The following is a 20521-nucleotide window of genomic DNA, read 5'->3' as shown; positions in this document are numbered from 1 at the left end:
TAGCATGCTGAAGTCAACATCTTTGCCTTTACCATGTATGTCTGTGTTAGAAACAGGCACAAAGTCCTGTATGTGCAACTGAAACACATGTGTTTGTGCACGTGTCTATATATGCATGTGTCCCTGGTTCTCAAATGGTCTAGTAATCTCACTTGATAATCTGCAGTAAGCCTTTAAAATTACACAGTCTTAGGACAACAGGTTTATTTCTGATACAAATAAAGTTTATTTCCCTTTACAGTGTCATGTTAAAAAGCATGCCTTGGTCTAATAAGCTTTTAGAGATTTTTTTTTTTTTTAAGGCGAGATAGGAACTGAAAAAGAAATTAAAATATAATAATGGAGAAAAGAGAAGGAAAGCAAGTTTTGATATACGTAGGGTCAGATCCTTATAGAAAATAACAAAACTTTTTGAAGTTCTGAAGGTAATGCAGATGGGAAGCCCAGTAACCAAATGTACAGAAATACCATTTTTGTAAGATTTATAAACTAACTCTTAGTCTTGCAATTCACATCAGAAGCTCTGCTTTGATAGTGCTGGCACAACAATTATATTGTGTATTTTTAGACTGAATGTGGATGTCAGTTCACGTCTAAACTGGAAGGAATGTTCAGGGACATGAGCATCTCAAACACGACGATGGATGAGTTCAGGCAACATCTTCAGGCGACTGGGGTAAGAGCATGAGGGTCTGTGTGCTTGTCCTTTTACGGCAGTACAAACCCTAGACCTTTATCAAGGCCTTTAATTCGTTAGTGTGTGCATGTTGAGAAAAGGATTGTGTTAGTGCGCTCAAATTGTGTTTCTTTTGCCGTGTTTCTTATCTTACAAACTTCGAATGTTTCCCGAAGTACAAAAGTCAATTCGAAGCTTGATCCGTAGCTGGAGTAGTGCCAATTTCATCCCATAAAGACCCGTTTCAACTTTTAGTCTCTCCCTGTTCTTCCGAAAGGGCCTCGCAGCAGGTGCCCGGCTGCGGACCCGCTGCCGAGCGCCGCGCAGCTCAGCGGCTCTTCCCGCTTGCGGCCGGCAGGGGGCGGGCGGCGGCCGCCGTCTCGGCCCTGCCGCGCCGGCCGGCTTTGCTCAGCCGGGCCAGTGCTGCCGGGGCCAGCTGCCCGCTCCCGTGTGCGTTTCGGAAACGCCTTGTCACCAGCACAGTCTTCCCTTTCTCATTCTTCAAAGATAATCTTTGTTGCGACCGGTATTTTCTGCTAACAGCAAGAAAAATGTTGCCTGCTGCAGGTATTTGACAAACATATCATCGTATACTTAACTTTCCTGATGCTGTTAATGCCTTTATTAAAAGCAGAAGTGTGATTTTATTGAAATTGCCAAATATGGACTTAATTGTTCAACTAAGAAGTGTTACTTCTTGTAAACGGAGACCTCTGGAATATGGCATAATGGAGAGATCGCTTTTTTGAGAAAATGGTTTACTTGCTCTAAACACTTTTTTTCTATACTGATACTCAGTAGCTCTTAATATATGATAAACAGCCAAGTAGTTCCCTGTCTGCGGGCAAGTAAGTCTGTATATCAAGCATGTTTGAATCAATTTCAGAAATCTGAATGCCAGGAATATGTTCATGGATGTACTCTGTCCGATGTCCCTGGTTGTGCAAGGTAATCTGAAATCTTTGCTGTCAGGACAGCTAATAAGATGAATTTAAATGTTAACAGATACTCTGCTAGGCCTTGCTTGAAACTTTTTTCTTGTCTTGAAATCTTTTTCTTGTCATGGGACCATCAGTTTGCCTGATGATTCCCTTTTGGTAAGCCCAGTGATGACCTTTTAATGAAATTTCTAGAGTACTCATTTATGATGGAAGTCTATATGTTTCTATTAGTGTTAATAATATTTGAGAAGAAATGCAAACAGGAAGATTTTTCGGGTTTTATGTTACTGTTAACTTGCTGGTGATATTGTGGTTTATATGAAATAGTCCATTCTACTCCTTTTTAAACAATTTGCGAACCTTAAATATGTATGGTGCTTCCTAGAGGAGGCAGGCATCTGCTTTTCTCTAAGTAATCTTACCTGCAAAGTCTCTTACTGGATCCTGTAGCCTGAGATATAGGTAGTGCCAAGTTGCTAAGCCACTATCCATCATATTTCAGAAGTCGTGGCAATCTGGTGAAGTTCCCAATGACTGGAAAAGGGGAAACATAGTCCCCCATCTTTAAAAAGGGCAAAAAGGACGACCCAGGGAACTACAGGCCAGTCACTCACCTCTGTGCCCAGCAAGATCATGGAGCAGATTCTGCTGACAACTATGCTAAGGCACATAGAAAATAAGGAGGTGATTGGTGACAGCCAACATGGCTTCACTAAGGGCAAATCCTGCCTGACTAATTTGGTGGCCTTCTGTGATGAAGTTACAGCATTGATGGATAGGGAAGGAGCAACTGACATCATCTACCTGGACTTATCCAAAGCATTTGATACTGTCCCACATGACATCCTTGTCTCTAAACTGGAAAGACATGGTTTTGATGGATGGACCACTCGGTGGATAAGGAATTGGCTGGATGGTCGCACTCAAACAGTTGTGGTCAACGGTCAATGTCCACGTGGAGGCCTGTGACGGGTGTTGTTCCTCAGGGGTCAGTACTGGGGCCAGTGCTATTTAACATCTTTATTGGAGACATGGACAGTGGGATCGAGTGTGCCCTCAGCAAGTTTGCAGATGACACCAAGTTGTGTGGTGTTGTGGACACGCTGGAGGGAAGGGATGTCATCCAGAGGGACCTTGACAGGCTGGAGAGGTGGGCCTGTGAGAACCTCATGAAGTTCAACAAGGCCAAGTGCAAGGTCCTGCACGTGGGTCGGGGCAATCCCAAGCACAAGTACAGTCTGCGTGGAGAATAGATTGAGAGCAGCCCTGAGGAAAAGGACTTGGGAGTGCTGGTGGATGAGAAGCTCAACATGAGCTGGCAATGTGCACTGGCAGCCCAGAAAGCAAATTGTATCCTGGGCTGTATCAAAAGAAGTGTGGCCAGCAGGTTGAGGGAAGTGATTCTGCCCCTCTACTCAGCTCTCGTGAGACCCCACCTGGAATACTGTGTTCAGCTCTGGAGTCCCCAACATAAGAAGGACATGGAGCTACTGGAACGAGTCCAGAGGAAAGCTGGAGAGGGACTTTTTACAAGGGCGTGTAGTGATAGGACAAGGGGCAATGGATTTAAACTGCAAGAGGGCAGATTTCGATTAGGTATAAGGAAGAAATTTTTTACATTGAGGGTGGTGAGGCAGTGGAACAGGTTGCCCAGAGAAGTTGTGGCTGCCCCATCCCTGGAGGTGTTCAAGGCCAGGTTGGATGAGGCTTTGGGCAACCTGGTGTAATGGAGGATTTCTCTGCCCATGGCAGGGGGGTTGGAACTAGATGATCTTTAAGGTCCCTTCCAACCCTAACCATTGTATGATTTTTGGTAGATGATGATTGGTTTGCTATTAGTAAGTGGAAAGCTCAGCACTAGGGAAAGTCCAAGATAATAAATTATGAGTAATTTCTACAACTACAGTCCTGAAACTTCAGCCTGGAGTTTCGTAAAGACTAGATCACTTCAAGGCACTTTGCATTAGTTCATACCATTTTTATGCTGAAAAGACGTCTTGTAAAAATAAAGTGCTTCCGAAGCTTTTTCAAGTCACAGACTGCTCATTGCTGTGTATAATGTATGATGAAAGGCATTCTAAATTAGAGCTGCGTTCTGGTCTGGCTAAGACAAAAACGTTTAGGAAACTGTTGCCGTCTCAACGAAGATGTTTCAGTTCCTGATGAAGATATTTTCTGTATCTTTCTGTCTGCATCAATGGCCTTTCCCTACATTTTGGCTGGAGAGAGAAAACTGTTGAAGCTTTTTTTTTTAAGATGATTCACAGATAAATTAGTTTTCTGTGTCTAAATGCCTGTTCGAATTTCTCTTATGAGCCTCATGATGTTGATGATAAGAAATTAGAAGCATGGCAGTAATGTTGACTACAGAACAACCTTTATATGGGCGTTTGCATACTTTTGCAAATTGTTCCTTTTAAACCTTAATGAAATTAAATCAAAGGGATTTCTGTATGAGTAGCCTGTCACCAGTCTGTCTAGATTTTTCAGAAGTTTCCTAGGCACAAGTTTGTTGATGCACACAGGCGCTCAACGTGCACAATACAAAAACTCTTCCATAGTGCATGAAAATGCTACTCTGCTATTTAATAGTGGAAATTTCTGAGTACATGTGACAGTTTTTGACCTTCTAAAATATAATGTGCTCAATTTCTATGTAGTAGGCTTATAACAAGTTGGGTGTATCATGCTTTGGTTTTTCTTATCCATAATGTGTATTCTTTGAAGGTATTAGTTGTACCTCCTGGAGCTGAAAGTAGTCAGTTTTAGGTTTAATAATATTCAGCTTAGTCGAGATACCGAGTGAGGATTATGCCTCACTGGTAGCCAGATGTTTATCACCTACTAACAGAACTACTTTATAGATCAGCACTTCAGTTGTAGAATGTTTCCTACCAGCGCTGAGTATTTATGGCAATGGCCATCTTAAGGAAAAGTGGCTAGGTTGTGTGTGTAAAAGTGAGTAACAGTTGACATTGCAGTCCAGAGATAAATTGCAGGAAAAAGCTCGCTATGGTTTAACATTAGATATTCAGTATTTATTCTCTGCTTTCGGAGAGTAAATTTATAAAGCGTTATTTTGAAACTGATATGTTTAGCAACCTGCCTTTATTATATGTTGTCAAAAACCTGTTTAGAAAGAATTGTTACATCAATATGTATTATGAGTTCTGGTTATGGTCACAGACATTTCATTCTTAATTAATAATTGTTAAATTCTGTACACTCTTAAATGCCTGAGGGGCATAATGTGGAGGATTTTTGCCGTACCATCTACTCTGATAGTAATGGATTCATTTGTCTGGCTTGGCAAAAATAATGTTTGTCTGTTTTTTTCTTAGCCTGTGAAAATTCTGTGCATTCTACACTGATACAGAAAAATGGTGAAACCTGATCCTGTTTTAAAATCGTGGATTTTTTCTTCCAATTGTCCTTAGGTCTCATTAGGTGGTGTTGATCTTACAGTGCGGGTCCTCACAACAGGTTACTGGCCTACTCAGTCAGCCACACCAAAGTGCAACATCCCTCCAGCCCCTAGACACGCTTTTGAAATATTTAGAAGGTATGTATTAAAACAGATTTTTAGATAGAGGTTTTAAGAAGAAACTTTCTAAACTTAACTTACAAATACGTTTTACTGTTAGAGATAAAGACATGCTAGCATACTGCCCTTTTTCAGTTCACACAAAAAATTAGAGAATGCAATGGTGACATTATGAGGCTTGAGTTTTTGGGAGCTTTTAATTAGAATTCTAATGAGAGTTAATGTTTTGAAAAAGCAAAAGTTAAAAACTTCTTGGTGCCCTTAATGGCTATGAAAAGTCTATGTAACTGTTTGTGTTGCCCTCTGTGTTAATGACCAGCTGGAGTGCATGGAGCTCTGCCTGGGATGGATGAAGAGCTGACTGAGAGCTTATGGGTCAGGATTAAAGGGAGGACAGGGACAGGTGGCATAGTGGGAGTCTGCTACAGGCCACCTGACCAGGAAGACCGAGCAGATGAGGCCCTCTATAGACAGACAGGAGCAGCCTCATGTTCACAAGCCCTGATCCTCATGGGAGACTTCAACCACCTGTTGGAGGGACAACACAGCAGGGCATAAGCAATCCAGAAGGTTTCTGGAATGCGTTCATGATAGAGGAACCAACGAGGAAAGGTGCTATGCTAGACCTTGTTCTCACCAACAAGGAGAGGCTGATGGGGAATGTGAAGTTTAAGGGCAGCCTTGGCTGTAGTGACCATGAAATGGTGGAGTTCAAGATCCTTAGAGGTGCACAGCGAGCTCACTACCCTGGACTTCAGGAGAGCAGAGTTTGGCCTCAGGGATATGCTTGGTATAGTACCATCGGATGAAACCCTGGGGGGAAGAGGGGCCCAAGAAAGCTAGTTAATATTCAAGGATGCCTCCTCCAAGCTCAGGAGCAGTGCATCCCAGTAAAGAAGAAATCAGGCAGAAACACCAGGAGGCCTGCATGGATGAACAAGGAGCTCCTGGACAAGCCCAGGCACAAAAAGGAAGCCTACAGAGGGTGAAAGCAAGGCAGGTAGCCTGGGAAGAATACAGAGAAATTGTCTGAGCAACCGGGGATCAGGTTAGGAAAGCTCAAGCCCTGATAGAGTTAAATCTGGCCAGGGACATCAAGGGCAACAAGAAAAGCTTCTATAGGTATGTCAGTGGTAAAAGGAGGACTAGGGAGAATGTAGGCCCTCTCCAGAAGGAAGCAGAAGAGCTGGTTACCGAGGATATGGAGAAGGCTGAGGTACTCTGACTTTTTTTGCCTTAGTCCTCACTGGCAAATGCTCTAGCAGCACTGCCCAAGTCACAGAAGGCAAAGGCAGGGACTGGGAGAATGAAGAACCACCTACTGTAGAAGATGAGGTTCAAGACCATCTGAGGAACCTGAAAGTGCACAAGTCTGAGACCTGATGATATGCATCTGTGGGTCCTGAGGAAACTAGCAGATGAAGTTGCTAAACCATTATCCATCATATTTGAGAAGTTGTGGCAGCCTGGTGAAGTTCCCACCGACTGGAAAAGATGGAGAAAAAAAATAACCCCCATTTTTAAAAAGAGAAAAAATTAAGACCTAGGGAACTACAGGCCAGGCGGTCTCACCTCTGAGAGGTGTCTGTCACCTCTTGCCTGGCAAGATCATGGAGCAGATGCTCCTGGAAACTATGTTAAGGCACATGGAAATAAATGAGGTGATTTGTGACAGCCAACATGGGTTCACCAAGGGCAAATCATATCTGATGCATTTGATGACCTTCTACAGCGGTGTTACAGTGTTGGTGGATAAAGGAAGAGCAACTGACATCATCTACCTGGACTTGTGCAAAGCATTTGACACTGTCTTGCACGACATCCTTGTCTCTAAATTGGAGAGAGAGGGATTTGATGGATGTACCACTTGCTAGATAAGGAATTGGCTGGTTGTGCTCAAAGAATTGTGGTCAATGACTCAATGTCCAAGTGGAGACCAGTGACAAGTGGAGTTCCTCAGGTTCCCCTGGTATCGGGCCCAGGGCTGTTTAACATCTTTATTGGCAACATGGACAATGGGATTGGGTGCACCCTCAGCAAGTTTGCTGATGACAGCAAGCTGTGGGTGCAGTTGACACACTGGATGTGTGTCACACACAAAGGATGCCATCCAGAGGGACCTTGACACGCTGGAGAGGTTGGCCTGTGTGAACCTCATGAAGTTCAACAAGGCCAAGTGCAGGGTCCTACACATGGGTCAGGGCAGTCTGAAGCATAAGCACAGGCTGGGTGGAGAATGGATTGAGAGCAGCCCTGAGGAGAAAGACTTAGAGTGTTGGTTGATGAGAAGCTCAACATGAGCCAGCAATGTGCGCTTGCAGCCCAGGCGGCCAACCATATCCTGGGCTGCATCTAAAGAAGTGTGGCCAGCAGGTTGAGGGAGGTGATTCTGCCCCTCTACTCAGCTCTCATGAGACCTCCCCTGCAGTACTGTGTTCAGCTCTGGGGCCCCCAACATAAGGACATGGAGCTGTTGGAACGAGTCCAGAGGAGGGCCATGAAAATGATCTGAGGGCTGGAGCCCCTCTCCTGTGAAGACAGGCTGAGACAGTTGAGATTGTTCAGCCTGGAGAAGGCTCCTGGGAGACCTTCTAGCAGCCTTTCAGTGCCTAAAGGGGGCCTGCAAGAAAGAGGGATTTTTGCAAGGGCGTGTAGTGATAAGACAAAGGGCAATGGCTTTAAACTGGAACAGAGTGGATTTTGATTAGATCTAAGGAAGAAATTCTTCACTCTGAGGGTGGTGAAACACTGGAAGAGGTTGCCCAGAGAAGCTGTGGATGCCCCATCCCTGGAAGTGTGGATGCCCCATCCCTGGCCAGGTTGGATGGGGCTTTGAGCAACCTGGTGTAGTGGTAGGTGTCCCCTGCCCGTGGCAATGGGGTTTGAGCTACATGATCTTTAAGGTCCCTTCCAACCCAAACCATTCTGTGATTCGGTAAAGCAAGTTTCCTCTTAGATACAAAATGTGAACTATGTATTAAGTTTTTGATTCAATTATATTACAGGTTTTATTTAGCCAAACATAGCGGGCGACAGCTGACACTCCAGCATCATATGGGTTCTGCAGATCTCAATGCCACTTTCTACGGGCCTGTTAAAAAGGTAAAGTATCAAGATTATGAAAATACTGTATCTTTTTTTAAAAGCAAGCAAATGCTCATTTCTAATAATTTAAGATTTTTGTAGAATAAAAGTTTACTCATTGATAACTTAGGAATAAGAAAAAGATGCCTTCTACTGACTTTACAGTCTGATTCTTCTTTTGTAGCAGTTTTGTTTTGACTTTTTTCCTCTCTAAATCTAATTTGAATGTATCATTCAGCATCATCTCTTTAATACCTTGTAAAAAAGTAGTAATTTTGATCTCGAAGGGACCTCTATGGTTTGAGTGTTTTGGGTTGTTTTTTTTGACTGTGAATCGGTCAAAAGTCAAATGAAACTTATTTCTCTTTAGAGTAATTTTTGTTAATGTGAAGAAGTGTTGTTAAGCCAAGTTCAGCCTGCTTTTCATACGCAGAGTGCTAGCAATGTACACAACATTTTTTCAAACATGAGAATCTCAGCGTTTATAGAAGTGCACTGCTTAATGTTTATGTATACAAGAAAATAATTTGCTAGTGATTTAGATCAGTTGTAGAATGCTAAGCTAGAGGTAATAATGATATAGTGCTTGGGAACATAGAAGGCAATGCAAACCAAAATTTTTATGACACAAAAATATTAGTAATATGTGTTTGTGAGAATGTTGAAATTGTATTACTGATAATTCTAAAGATAAGAGTAAGAAAACTGGAGGATGGGACAGTAGTGGAACAGGGGCCAGAGAAGCTGTGGAGTCTCCACCCTTGGAGATGCTTGATACTTGCCTGGACACAGCCCTGAACATCCTGCTCTAGATGACCTGGCTTTCAGTGGTGGCTGGACTGTGGGACCTACAGCGGTGCCTCCAACCTCAGTCACCCTGTGATTCCAAGACAGCTATTGGAGAGACACTGTATTTATGCGTCCAGTTGTATGCTATTCTGTCACTTTGTGTAGATTGATCTCCTAGATAATTATTCCATCGTATAACTTTCATCTTAACAAGGTAAAATATTTTGCAGTGAAGAACAATCTAATAGTAGTTTTGTAATTTTAAAATAGGAAGATGGCTCAGAGGTTGGCGTAGGAGGTGCTCAAGTAACTGGCTCAAATACACGGAAGCACATATTGCAAGTTTCCACTTTCCAGATGACGATATTAATGCTCTTTAACAACAGAGAAAAGTATACGTTTGAGGTAAGTGTTGTGCTTTTCTCACCTGATTTTAAATAACTGGTTTAGGCACTTTCTTATCCTCTTGAATAGACCTTTTGAAGATCAGGTGCTTGTCATTCTATTTGAGTGTGGATCAGGCTGATAAATACAGGAAGCAGATAATTAGCAATGCACCTGGGAAGCAATCCTAAAGGATGAAATTATTTGGAAACAGTTTTCAGAAATGTTGAAGTGTTTTGAGTGTGGTTATTCCTAGGCCATAGAGTTATAGAAAAGCTGAAGTTGGAATGCAGCAGGTGGCTCCATTTGTTCATTTTATCTTTGAGAAACTGGCTTTAGAGGCTGAAGGGTGGAGAAGCATTTATATCCTGGCTTCTTAAACACTGAAGTGCTTAAATTGGCAGGCTGGAGTGAACTGTAGGATGAATCAAAGAACTTTCATCCCCTCTCTGAGCTGGCAAACCAGAAGAGACAATGAAGAAAGTCCACGTAGATTCTTAACAAGGACACTAGAGGGGCATTGCTGGGAGAGGTTGAAGGGGTCAGTTCATAGACAATGATGAAGAAACTTTTGGGAGTGGAGGGAGGATGCTGTGCTATGAGATTTGAGCGTTGTATTGTTAATGTCAATTAATAGTTTCGGTTTAGATGTTATCTTCTGTTTGAGAGCGCTTTGGCAGCCTTGAAAAGCAGTATGGGTACAGCTTGAAACAGAGTGGATTTCCAGGTTTTCTCTTCTACTTTTGACTGTGCTATGCGTAGTAATCATTTGCCTTTTTATTTGGATTTTGTTTTCAGCTTATTTGGCATACTTGTAGCCTGTTAATAAAGAATGATTCTTTGAAATAGTCTCAGTTGGGATTAAGGAAGGCAGGGTTTGATAAGAGGCTCTTAATAAACTGCTCATAGTTCACAAAAAGATTATTTTAGAGTACAGAAAGTCCTGTATATTGTGAAATCTATTGCAGGAGCATTACAGCTTTGAGTACTTTCTCTGCAGAGTACTTGAGAAGCGGGGGGAAGAGAGGGACTTAACAGTTCATTTTGTCTTGAAGTTGGTGGTAAAATCGGGCTGTTGGCTACCTTATTCCACAAAACTGCAGGCTTTATGAGTAGTAGAGCCTAACCCATATATGAATAAATAATGCTTGGTAGTGCAGTGAAAAATAGGATTTTTAATGTGCTCTAAATTATAGTTTATTTTACTAAGACCAGATGATAGAGAAACATGTCCATGTGCTCTTAGGTTGTGTATGTTCTGTTTATTTCTGGTTTGGGAGTTCTTAAACTCTTGCTTTGTGTCCCATTGTAACTAAAACATTAAAAAGACATATTTGTTTGGTTTGGTTTCTATGGTGAAGTGTGTGGGAGTTGTCTGTAACTCAAAGCCAGAAAAGCTTATGAAAACTTAACAGAATTAATTTTATCTCTGTTCATTGATTTTTGAACACCATGATTAGTTGCTAAGTGCTGGGCAACTGTTATTTCCCTGTCATCAAATTAGTGCTTTTACTGCAACATAGCATGAGAGATGACTTGTGTGTGCTCATAAAACTCTGATATACAAGCGTTTCTGTAGATTCGCAGCTGAACAGATTAATTCGAAGTTACCTTCACAGTTGAACAGACTCTGCTGTTTTGTTTTGCATTCAGTGTGAGTAATTGCAAACTTGACAAGATCCTCACACTAATCCTAATAGCCGTTAAGCCATGTGATTGAGAGAAAAATGGGATAATGATGATGCAAAAATCATGCATAAGATCCTACAGAAATTAAAGCATTATTGCATAGCAAAATTCCTTCACAAAAATATATGAATTTATTGAATTCTTATACAGCAAAGTTTTATTCATATACGCAAAAGAACTGGTGGCGATACAGGTCTAGGTTGTTGCTACTTGAATCTAAGAGCAAGGATCTTCATGCAAGCCATCCAAGAATGCTAACTTTTTCAAAGAAGTCAATTTCTTCTAATCAAGTCTCATGTAATACTCAACATATTTTTCTGTTAGTTTACAGTACCTCTCAGTATTTTAAAAGGTGAAATGCATTATTTTTTTAATGATGATATCAAAACTAAGAGGAAAATATTTGTTTCTTTCTTTAGGGTTAACAAACAAGAAATACAAATGCGACTGTAGTAGAAGTAAAGTTGAATAATTCCACAAAAATGAGATATTAGAACTTAAACCTGGCTCCTCTGTCTTCTCTTACTGATCTCTGCTTTGGAAGATACACAAGTTGAAATCTGTAAATAAAAATAAAAATTTTTGTTTTGTCATTTTAGCAAAATGACATGTTTTTCCTTTTAACTTCCGTCTGTATGTTTTCCTTTGAATAAACTTTTTTCTTGCATAGAACTGAACAGAGGCAGTTCCATGCCTAGAATAATTTCTTTCGTAGCCTCCAGATAGAGCTCATCTGGTAATATTTTTAGAACTAAGATTGTGTAATTGGTACCAGTCTTGTGGACAACTGTAGTGTGATCTTTAAAAAAAGGTTTTTTGGATATGGAGAGAAAACATACATGTTTTTCATTGTTACATCAAATGTCTACACAAAAATACATTTAGAAAAATGATATGCTACCGTCTGAAGGAAAAAGAGCACAGGAACATCTGCTATCCCCATTTACATTCATAGCTACGATTTTTTTATCCAACTTGAAGTTTTTGCCTTCTGAGGCGGCATATTGCAGTGCAATTCTTTCTGTGGTTCTTATTTTAATGCTAGCTTATAAATTCTGAAACCCAAATGGTTCGCATATGTTAGTGGCTGAATTGGAATGCTACGGAGTGAAGGAAAATCAACACAGAAATACCTAGTGGTTAGTGTAAGGATGTTTAGCATCAGAAAACCCTCAAATTCCATTTTAGCTCTTCATTTCGCTTTCGTCAAAAGCAGAGGATATATGTTTCCTTGTAGAAGTGATTTAGTTTTGAAAGGATTCATTTCAGGTGTCGATGAGAAATCAAAGTTTGGGACCCTGCACGTCATAGGCATTATGTCACTAATAAGCTGGATTTGGTTTATAGCCTTGAGACTTTACCTTTATCTAAGTCTTAAAATCTAAGTGTTACCTTCCTTTGGTTTGTTAAATTTATGCTGATCAATCCATTTCAATAAGACTTTGTTCGTGACCATGTAAAGGCTTATAGAGGTTTTGGGTTGTTTTAAGACTGCTTTGTGCTGGATCTGGAAAAAATGTGAGAAGGTGGCAATTGTGTTTTAAGTAAAGTGACAAATGAAGATACAGTAACTTTCTGTGAGCTCCTTGGGAAGAGGCATTTTAATACTAGCAAATAGTCAAAATATGTGAATATATGTGACTTATTTCAAATACTATGAATATTTTTGCATGCATTATGCTAAGAATACTAATCTAGAGTAATTCTATGTTACAGTGAAACTAGACCTTGTTTGCTTCCATTTGTAAAGGTCTTATTTTCAATGGTGCTGCTGAATGCAAAAGCATTTATGCAGTTCTTTGTCAGGAATGCTCAGGAACATCATGAATGTTTTCCATCACTGAGTGAGTTAGAAGGTTTGGTTTCACTTTGTTCAGCAAATGTTGGAGACCGTGAACGAATCTTTTCAGCCTTTTCAAAAATTCCAGTGAAGTGAAACAGCCGGTTATTCGTTCTTCTGTTTTCAGCTCGTGGTGACTGTTTACTTGACAGAGTTCACTATCTGTGCATTGACCCAGGTGGATCGTTTTGCACAGTACAGATTGAGGCTTTGCTACTGAATAAATTCTAACTTTTCAAGCCTCACAACTGTTGTAGTATTTTGCACGCTTGAAGGTGGACATTTTAAGCAGTGCTACTGTTTGCAAAATGTGATGCTTACTTCTGCCCTAGCCTTACACTAATAAAGATATTTTTCTTTAGGAAATTCAACAAGAAACTGATATCCCCGAAAGAGAACTGGTTAGAGCCCTACAGTCCCTTGCATGTGGCAAACCAACACAACGTGTTCTTACAAAAGAGCCTAAATCAAAAGAAATAGAAAATGGTCATATATTTACAGTGAATGATCAGTTCACGTCTAAACTACACAGAGTCAAGATTCAGACGGGTAAGTGAGCTTAATATTCTACTGTCTTGCAGTCCCAGAGCTGCCTTTCAAATGTCAAATTATCTTTTGCAGGATTGATGTCCATACAAGTAAGAGAGTAATACAGTTTTTTGTTGATGATTGGTTGCATCAAAATTAACATTTAAATACTGAGAAAAGCATGGAAGTCATAGTTAAGCCTTTTGCTTTACAAAATTTGTAATTATCCCTTAAAAGGAAATGTTGAAAGAGAGAAAATTCAAATTAAATAGTAAAATTAAAAATATACTACTGATTGATTCAGAAATAGGAAAATTGTCTCATAAATTGCTGTACTGCTGTGAAATTGAGTGATGTTTTTAGCCCATGATACAACAGCCATTTCCAAGCGCTAGGTAACTATAATGTTTTTGGGCAGTGATTTGGGTTTAACAAATAGGAAGCTGATCAGTATGATACCACTTCGTTAGCTCAAAGTGCTGGTTTGTGTTACATATAAGTCATGTTGATACCTTCTGTCTAGAAAGCTCTCTGGAAATAATTTCCAAGCTGTACCATTGCTGTGGATACACTTCATAGAGTGTTTTGGAAGATTAGATCTTAGTTTTAGTACATCTGAAAATATTTTCTGACTTTGCAGATCTCAGTATGTAAAATATACAGCATCACTGGCAGTCTTTTAAGTGCAACACTGGTAATTCACATACTGTTTGTTGCACGTAATATAACTTGTTGGGCTTCTGTGCGGCACGCTGTGTCCAGGGATGTGAGCATGCAAAACCCAGTGATACCTGCCTGTATCCATTGCACGTGTGCTTCTGCATAAGCAATAGCTAGGCTGTCTTCATGCGCATGGAGAGTGCTGTGGTGTCAACAACGTTGGCCATGGCTGGAGGTGAGCAGGAGCACAGCAGCCAAATCAGGACATTGGGAACCCTCTGATCAGGGTCCCCGGCACTTCCCTGGCATAATTAGAGTGAATTCTGTGACAACTGTTTGAGCTTTAGTGGCATTCTGTTTTTTCATTTCTACTCCACAAGTGCGTGTGAATAGGGAACATGATTTGGGGTTCAAGATGGTTTTAGAGCAAATCTGATACTCGTGGGTTTATGTTTCTGTCTTACACAGAAGACTTCTTATGCATATCTCTTTAGAACCGATAAATGCTTGGGGCTTCTGAGTGAGGAAGGGCAGGGGGAAGGTGGTATAGCAGTGTGGGAGGAGGGCTTGGTTATAATGATGCTTGGGTGAAAGGGCAAGAAAAGCTAGACTTAAGTGCAGAAATAAAAATGGAAGAGGAGTACAGAATACAAAGAATATAATTGAGCTGGAGAGAATAACGTTGGACTATTTTTTTCTGACTGATGAACTTTTAAAGTATTTAGCTAGTTTTTGAAGTAAATTTTTGATCCTTTTTCTATTTTAAATACTGGATTATTTGCTATATTAAAGAGAAATATTTAATGGAAGTGTGAGGGTTGGTGGTGTGTGTAAGCAGGTTTGAGTACTGTTCAAATTTTAACATAGCAATAATTAAATAACAGATTGTTACCTTGTCAGTTGCTATCAAAATATGCCAGAAAGTGTTAATATGTTCTTGTGGTTGCTTTTCATAAAAAAATTAGGTTTGAGAATGTAAAAACTCAGGAAAATATAACTTGATGTCTAGGTGAAATAAACAGTGAAGCTAACACTTTCTCTTTCTTTTCTTTAAGTTGCTGCCAAACAAGGAGAATCTGATCCAGAAAGGAAAGAAACAAGGCAGAAAGTAGATGATGACAGGAAACATGAGATAGAAGCTGCTATAGTTCGGATAATGAAATCTAGGAAGAAGATGCAACACAACGTGCTAGTAGCAGAGGTATACTTGTACACAGTTTTGAGATGGGCTTGGGAATGCTTTTTGCTTTTCCTATTAATTCATGAAAGCTACACTGCTCTCACTAACATGGTTCTGAAAGACTTTTGAGGGATGCTGTATTTAATCCATCCTTTTTTCCTTCCCTGTCTATCTGAAGACATCTAAATCCTTACCCTTCAGTTTAGGATGTACTCATGGGTATATCTAATTTTCCTTCCTCCTTTCAGTGTTTTGTAATGTTACCAAATTCCTTGAAATAACAGTTGGCAACAAAAACTTCTGTACTTATTAATTATTTTCTACTTTGATCTTGTTACTGACTGTTGGGTCCAGGTTTGAGAGGTTTGAGCTCTTAGCAGAGAGAGGAAGAGTCCTGCTGCTCTTAACTCCTGACAGTTTCAGGAATAGTATGCAGTTTCCACTCTTGAACTCTCTTAGGGCTGTAAAATTGAGAGGGTTCTCAGGTTGTGACCATGTCTCTGTAGAGGGTCGGTTCTTTGAATCGTACCCAAAACGAGTGAGCAACTGATGAGGAGAAAAACTGTGAGAAGTTTGCAGACTGCTTCTTGTGCTTGATGGTTGTAGCCAGCCCTGTCTCAAGACATTTTTCTGATTATTTTGGTCAGCTATGATACTTAATGATCTTCCTTGCCCTGTGATCTTACACTGTTGGTTTTGATCTTACGTTTCAGGTAACTCAGCAGCTGAAGGCCCGATTCTTACCAAGTCCAGTTGTTATTAAAAAACGTATTGAAGGACTTATTGAGAGAGAATATTTGGCACGAACACCTGAGGATCGCAAAGTATACACTTACGTAGCATAAAATGCGTTCAGAAAATTTGATTTATTCTTGGACTATACTCCTCGCATGAACTGGGAAGTTCTTTTAAATCATTAATATTAAGACGACCATCTCTTCTATTAAATTACAATACATGTTCTAGACCGTTCAGATCAAGCCTTTTACTCCTTTTGAGAGTTTTCAACATCAATTGATTGAGCTTCAGGCTTTTCAACGTTATCCCTGTAGAGATCATCCTTACAATTCTTCGGGAAAATGTGAATGTGCCGCGTTTGTTTTCAATACTGTATGAAAACAGAAAAATAAAAACAAATTTAGAAAATACAGCTCATATAAAAAAAAATAAAATTGTTGAATTTCATTTCCCCAGGTCTTCAGTGTTGATGTAAATGTGTTTCTGTAGTGTTGCTTAGCACTTCGCGCATTGTATAAGTTGGGTTTAAAAGAAACCACAACTGGTAAGGCAAAATTCCCAGTTATATTGCTCTGCTTCAAATGTTTCTTTAACTAGCCATGTTTAATTTAAATACTTGGTAATTTTTTGAAGACCCAAGAAGACAACTTGAGCATGTTTCACTCTTCCAGCTGCACTCACTGTTCCAACATCATGAATCAGGAACTTCTCGGGGCTCAGAAAAGACCGTAATAATTTTGGCTTTCCGTTCTGTAATTTGAGTTCTTCTAAATTAAACTCTATATTGATTAGGTTTGTTCTGGTTTCTTTATAGGAAAAAGGAAAAGATTTTAGTGTGTATAAACTGTATAATAATTTTTGCTGTTGTACTCACTGCTGCTGGTGGATTGTACAGGGCGATGTTTTTATTTCACTAAATGTAGACAAAATAAATTTAAAATAAATGGATTTAGTGTACACAAACAACTAATTCAAGTGTGTTAGAGTACAGGGTTGACAATCTTTTGGAACTAAATACTGTCCCCTGGGGAAACATACTGGGATTATATTTTGTTAATAAACATCATAGATCGATCTGTAGCCCCAGGGCTTCTCATCATAAGTGCATATTTCAGGCGATTAAAGCAAAGCCAGAGTGCACTATTTGTTTTGAAAAATGCATTTTAAACATGCAATAAAAAATTGTTACTGTAATGAAATTTTTAGTTCTTACCCTGGAACTCTTTTCTTCTTGTCAGTATGCTGCAAAAATAGATTAAAAATTGCAGTTTAGTGGCATCATTATGCTCATAGTTAGAAATTGTTTCAAGTGTGCATTGTACTGCAGAGTTTTTATTAAACCATATCTCTGACATTCCAGTGCACATATTACATGGTTTCTCTGCTGTTTTAATTCGGAACAGTATTTTTTTCTTGCTTCACATTGCTTTCATCCATAGATAATGAAAAATACAGTTGGGATGGGCTTCCTCATATGTAGAGCTGGAGTTGAAACAAAAAGAAAAACTTGGTTGTAGAGTATTAAGATACTGCCAGGGCATTTCTTGATTATCTGTATTAAACATGTATGTGGTGATGGTGTAACGTAGCAATGCAATTAGTATTTTTTCATAATGTGTCCCAAATTTCGCCCTTTTCTAGCCTGTTAACATACAAATCCTGGCTATTGTTCAGTAGTAAGATATTTCTTCTAAAGAGAGGAACTGAAATTGGGGTGATACTTTTAGCTTGACTACTCTGAAGCTTTTTTTTTAAGCAACTTTACTTGAGTTTACTGCATACCCACAACACACACACACACACACACGTACTCACACACACATATGCTCTTAAGTCATCAGAGAGGAGGTGGCTGAGTGACTTTCCTGCCATTGTTCATCAACAATTTAGCCCCAAAAGAAAACAGCTAGGCCATCAGCCATTCTAAAAATGTCTTTGCTGGTGGTTATTAAAACACCTGTGTGTCTCTGTACAGTATATGCAAAACTTCAATAGAAATGTAATTGTTGTTTAGCCATAGAACAATACTAAATACAGGTTGGATGAGAGTCTGTGGTTTGGATTGTGTCTTAAGTCATCAGAAACATCTTCCTCAATGTCATTCACTCTTCCGTGTATCAGTATGAAGGGTTTTTTATGCATATCTTATTCTTTAATAGCATGAATGTTGTGGTAATTACATGTTAATGCTTTGCCATGTGCTTTTCAGGGAGAAATGAGTTCAAGTTCTTGTTCCCTGTGAAGCTTATGGAGATATTGATGTTGCTATCCATGACAGGAGATCTTTGTCCTTAGCATTGTGATTGTACTGTTGCTGTGCATCAGCCGAAGCTTTCTACCTCTGGTGGCTTTTGGAAGTGCTGATCCTGAATGTAACATGAATGGCTGTATAATTATGTGTTTAAGGGTGGGGTTTTTACAAGCTATAGTGGTCAAGAGTGTGCTCAAAGAATAACTGGTGGTGATGGTTATCTTCAGTAACAAATGGTATAGTTTGCATTTTAAGGTTAACAGAATTTTGAAGACACTAATTATTCAGGAAGGGACTTTGCTGAAGTCACCTTTTGGAAATGTACCCTTTACCGTTGAACAATGAATTCATGATACTGAGGATTTAAAGATGGAGAATGTGAAAACTCTGGTCAGAGAGAACAAGACATTACTGTGACACTGCTTAAGGTGAGTTTGATGCTTATGCCTTTGTGTACATTAGTGAGATTTCTTTTACAGTCCATAGTAGAGTTCTGCTATACCTTATCTTTTTTCTTCCTTTCTTAATTTCCACTTAAAATTTCTTTATAATTTTGTTAAAATTTCAACAGTAAGATGGCTCATACGGGTGTAATTATTACTGTTTGGTTTCTTTGCATTAACATGCAGTTAAATGCAGTAACAAGACATAATAAACATGGAGTTTAATTCTTTAGAAGTTTAAATTTTAAAAGTAAGTTTTGAGTTTTATTTGAAGATACAGGCACATACTTTCCTTGTAGACAAGTTTATTTTAAATGGTCGAGAGTACACTTCATTTACCATCATAACAAGAGAGATTATTCTATGTATCCCTGGTTCAGTTCTTGCTCTTTTCCATGTTAGCTACTTTTAGAGCTTTGATTTGCTCTTTTTTGTCTCCTGGAATTAATCTGTACAGTTGTCCTATTTGCTACAGAAGAAATTAATGTTAAGCATGTCTGCAAAGCAGACTGAGGCTTGGATGCTAAGTGACTCTGGAATGAAATGTCTCTCGCCCCTTTTCCTGAAGACGAACTTTGCTCTGTTGACTCTAAAGCTTTCGGTGTAATACTGTCTGTCCTTGTCACCTGTGCTCATTGAGGTGGCATTATGGCAGCTGCCATAAGACTTACTTTTCTGGACCTGTAAAAACAGAAGCATTGCACTAAATATTCTGAATGAGTGAAGTATTTTTATTCATGGTCAAACTGTGATCAAATTGTACAGTACCTGATAGATGTACCTATAGGTAACAGAGCCTGTCACGACGCATGGGTTGGGGGATAAGCTTGCACAGAGATGGGGTTCCCATTTTGTCAAAGGTAGCAAAAAGTCGAACTCCTTGGGACTCTGTATGTCCCAAACTGGCCAGAACCTTTATAGCTCAGTCTGAAACTCCTTAACTCTGCTTTATTCATCACGGTGGTTAGAGGCAAGGTGGCCTTTGATCATTAGCTCCCAGTTCCTCGGCACCCCTGTGGAATGCAGCGACGATTTGACAGCCTAGAACTAGGCTTGCAGTAATGTGTAGAGCTGGTAAGAGGCATAGTCTTGTTTGTGTTTAATTTTATTAATATTCTTTTTGGTATTTTGGACAGTAAATATGACCGATATGCTCGGCTTGAAGCATGTGTTTAATGGCTCCTTTGTCTTCTCCAATGTGTCACATGAGAAGTTGGTAAAATGCAGAACTTCCTATGTATCCAGCTGTGGAAGCTGGATGAAAGAATGGGAGAATAATTTCACCTGACTTTCTATCCTTCATTGTGTAGGTAAGTGTTCACAGAGTGTGCCCGTAAACTGGATTGAATGTTCTGGATCTTTCAGCTGGCTTTATCCGCATTTTAACCCTGCATCTTGCCATGGCAGAAGTGAATGTTAATGTGGAAGTGTATAGATGCTGTTTTAAATTAAAATAGTGGCACACCTTTCCTTGCCTAACAAACAGCTGTGATAAACAGGCAGTGCGCAACAATACTCACATGCCTGGCTTAGTCTTGTGGGCATTGTGGGTCAGAGCAGCAGCTCCCCCAGATGTGCTGCGGTTCGTACGCTTGGTATAACCTTACTGACATGACTGGAGCTGCTGCTGTGTTGGCATTAGTGCACACCAGGTTTCTAAAACAGCTTCGCTTCTGTCAGGGTCTTGGTCTTCTCTTCGTTTTTCCTCTAAAACAGGAACTTTGATAGGGTCTGAGGACATGAGAGCTAAGGTGTTTAGTATCATTGAGAGGAA

At 39.8% G+C, this 20521-nt stretch overlaps 1 protein-coding gene across 2 annotated transcripts in view; it reads left to right on the top strand.

Moving 5' to 3' along the window:
* CUL3 (cullin 3) overlaps positions 1-16491 on the top strand; it is a 62344-nt gene extending 45853 nt beyond the window's left edge. For both annotated transcript variants that reach the window (XM_086618366.1, XM_086618365.1), the window contains 7 exons: positions 569-676; positions 5055-5179; positions 8167-8263; positions 9305-9439; positions 13310-13496; positions 15191-15336; positions 16029-16491. In XM_086618366.1, the coding sequence (XP_086474492.1) occupies positions 569-676; positions 5055-5179; positions 8167-8263; positions 9305-9439; positions 13310-13496; positions 15191-15336; positions 16029-16160 (930 nt within the window). In that variant the 3' untranslated portion in view covers positions 16161-16491. The remainder of the gene's footprint in view (positions 1-568; positions 677-5054; positions 5180-8166; positions 8264-9304; positions 9440-13309; positions 13497-15190; positions 15337-16028) is intronic.
* Positions 16492-20521: the final 4030 nt, after the last annotated feature.

The sequence above is a fragment of the Tauraco erythrolophus genome, chromosome 11 (genome assembly GCF_009769465.1).
Source record: "Tauraco erythrolophus isolate bTauEry1 chromosome 11, bTauEry1.pri, whole genome shotgun sequence".
Lineage (NCBI taxonomy): Eukaryota > Metazoa > Chordata > Aves > Musophagiformes > Musophagidae > Tauraco > Tauraco erythrolophus.
The sequence above is the reverse complement of the archived record's forward strand: the minus strand, read 5'-3'. Positions and strand labels throughout refer to the sequence as shown.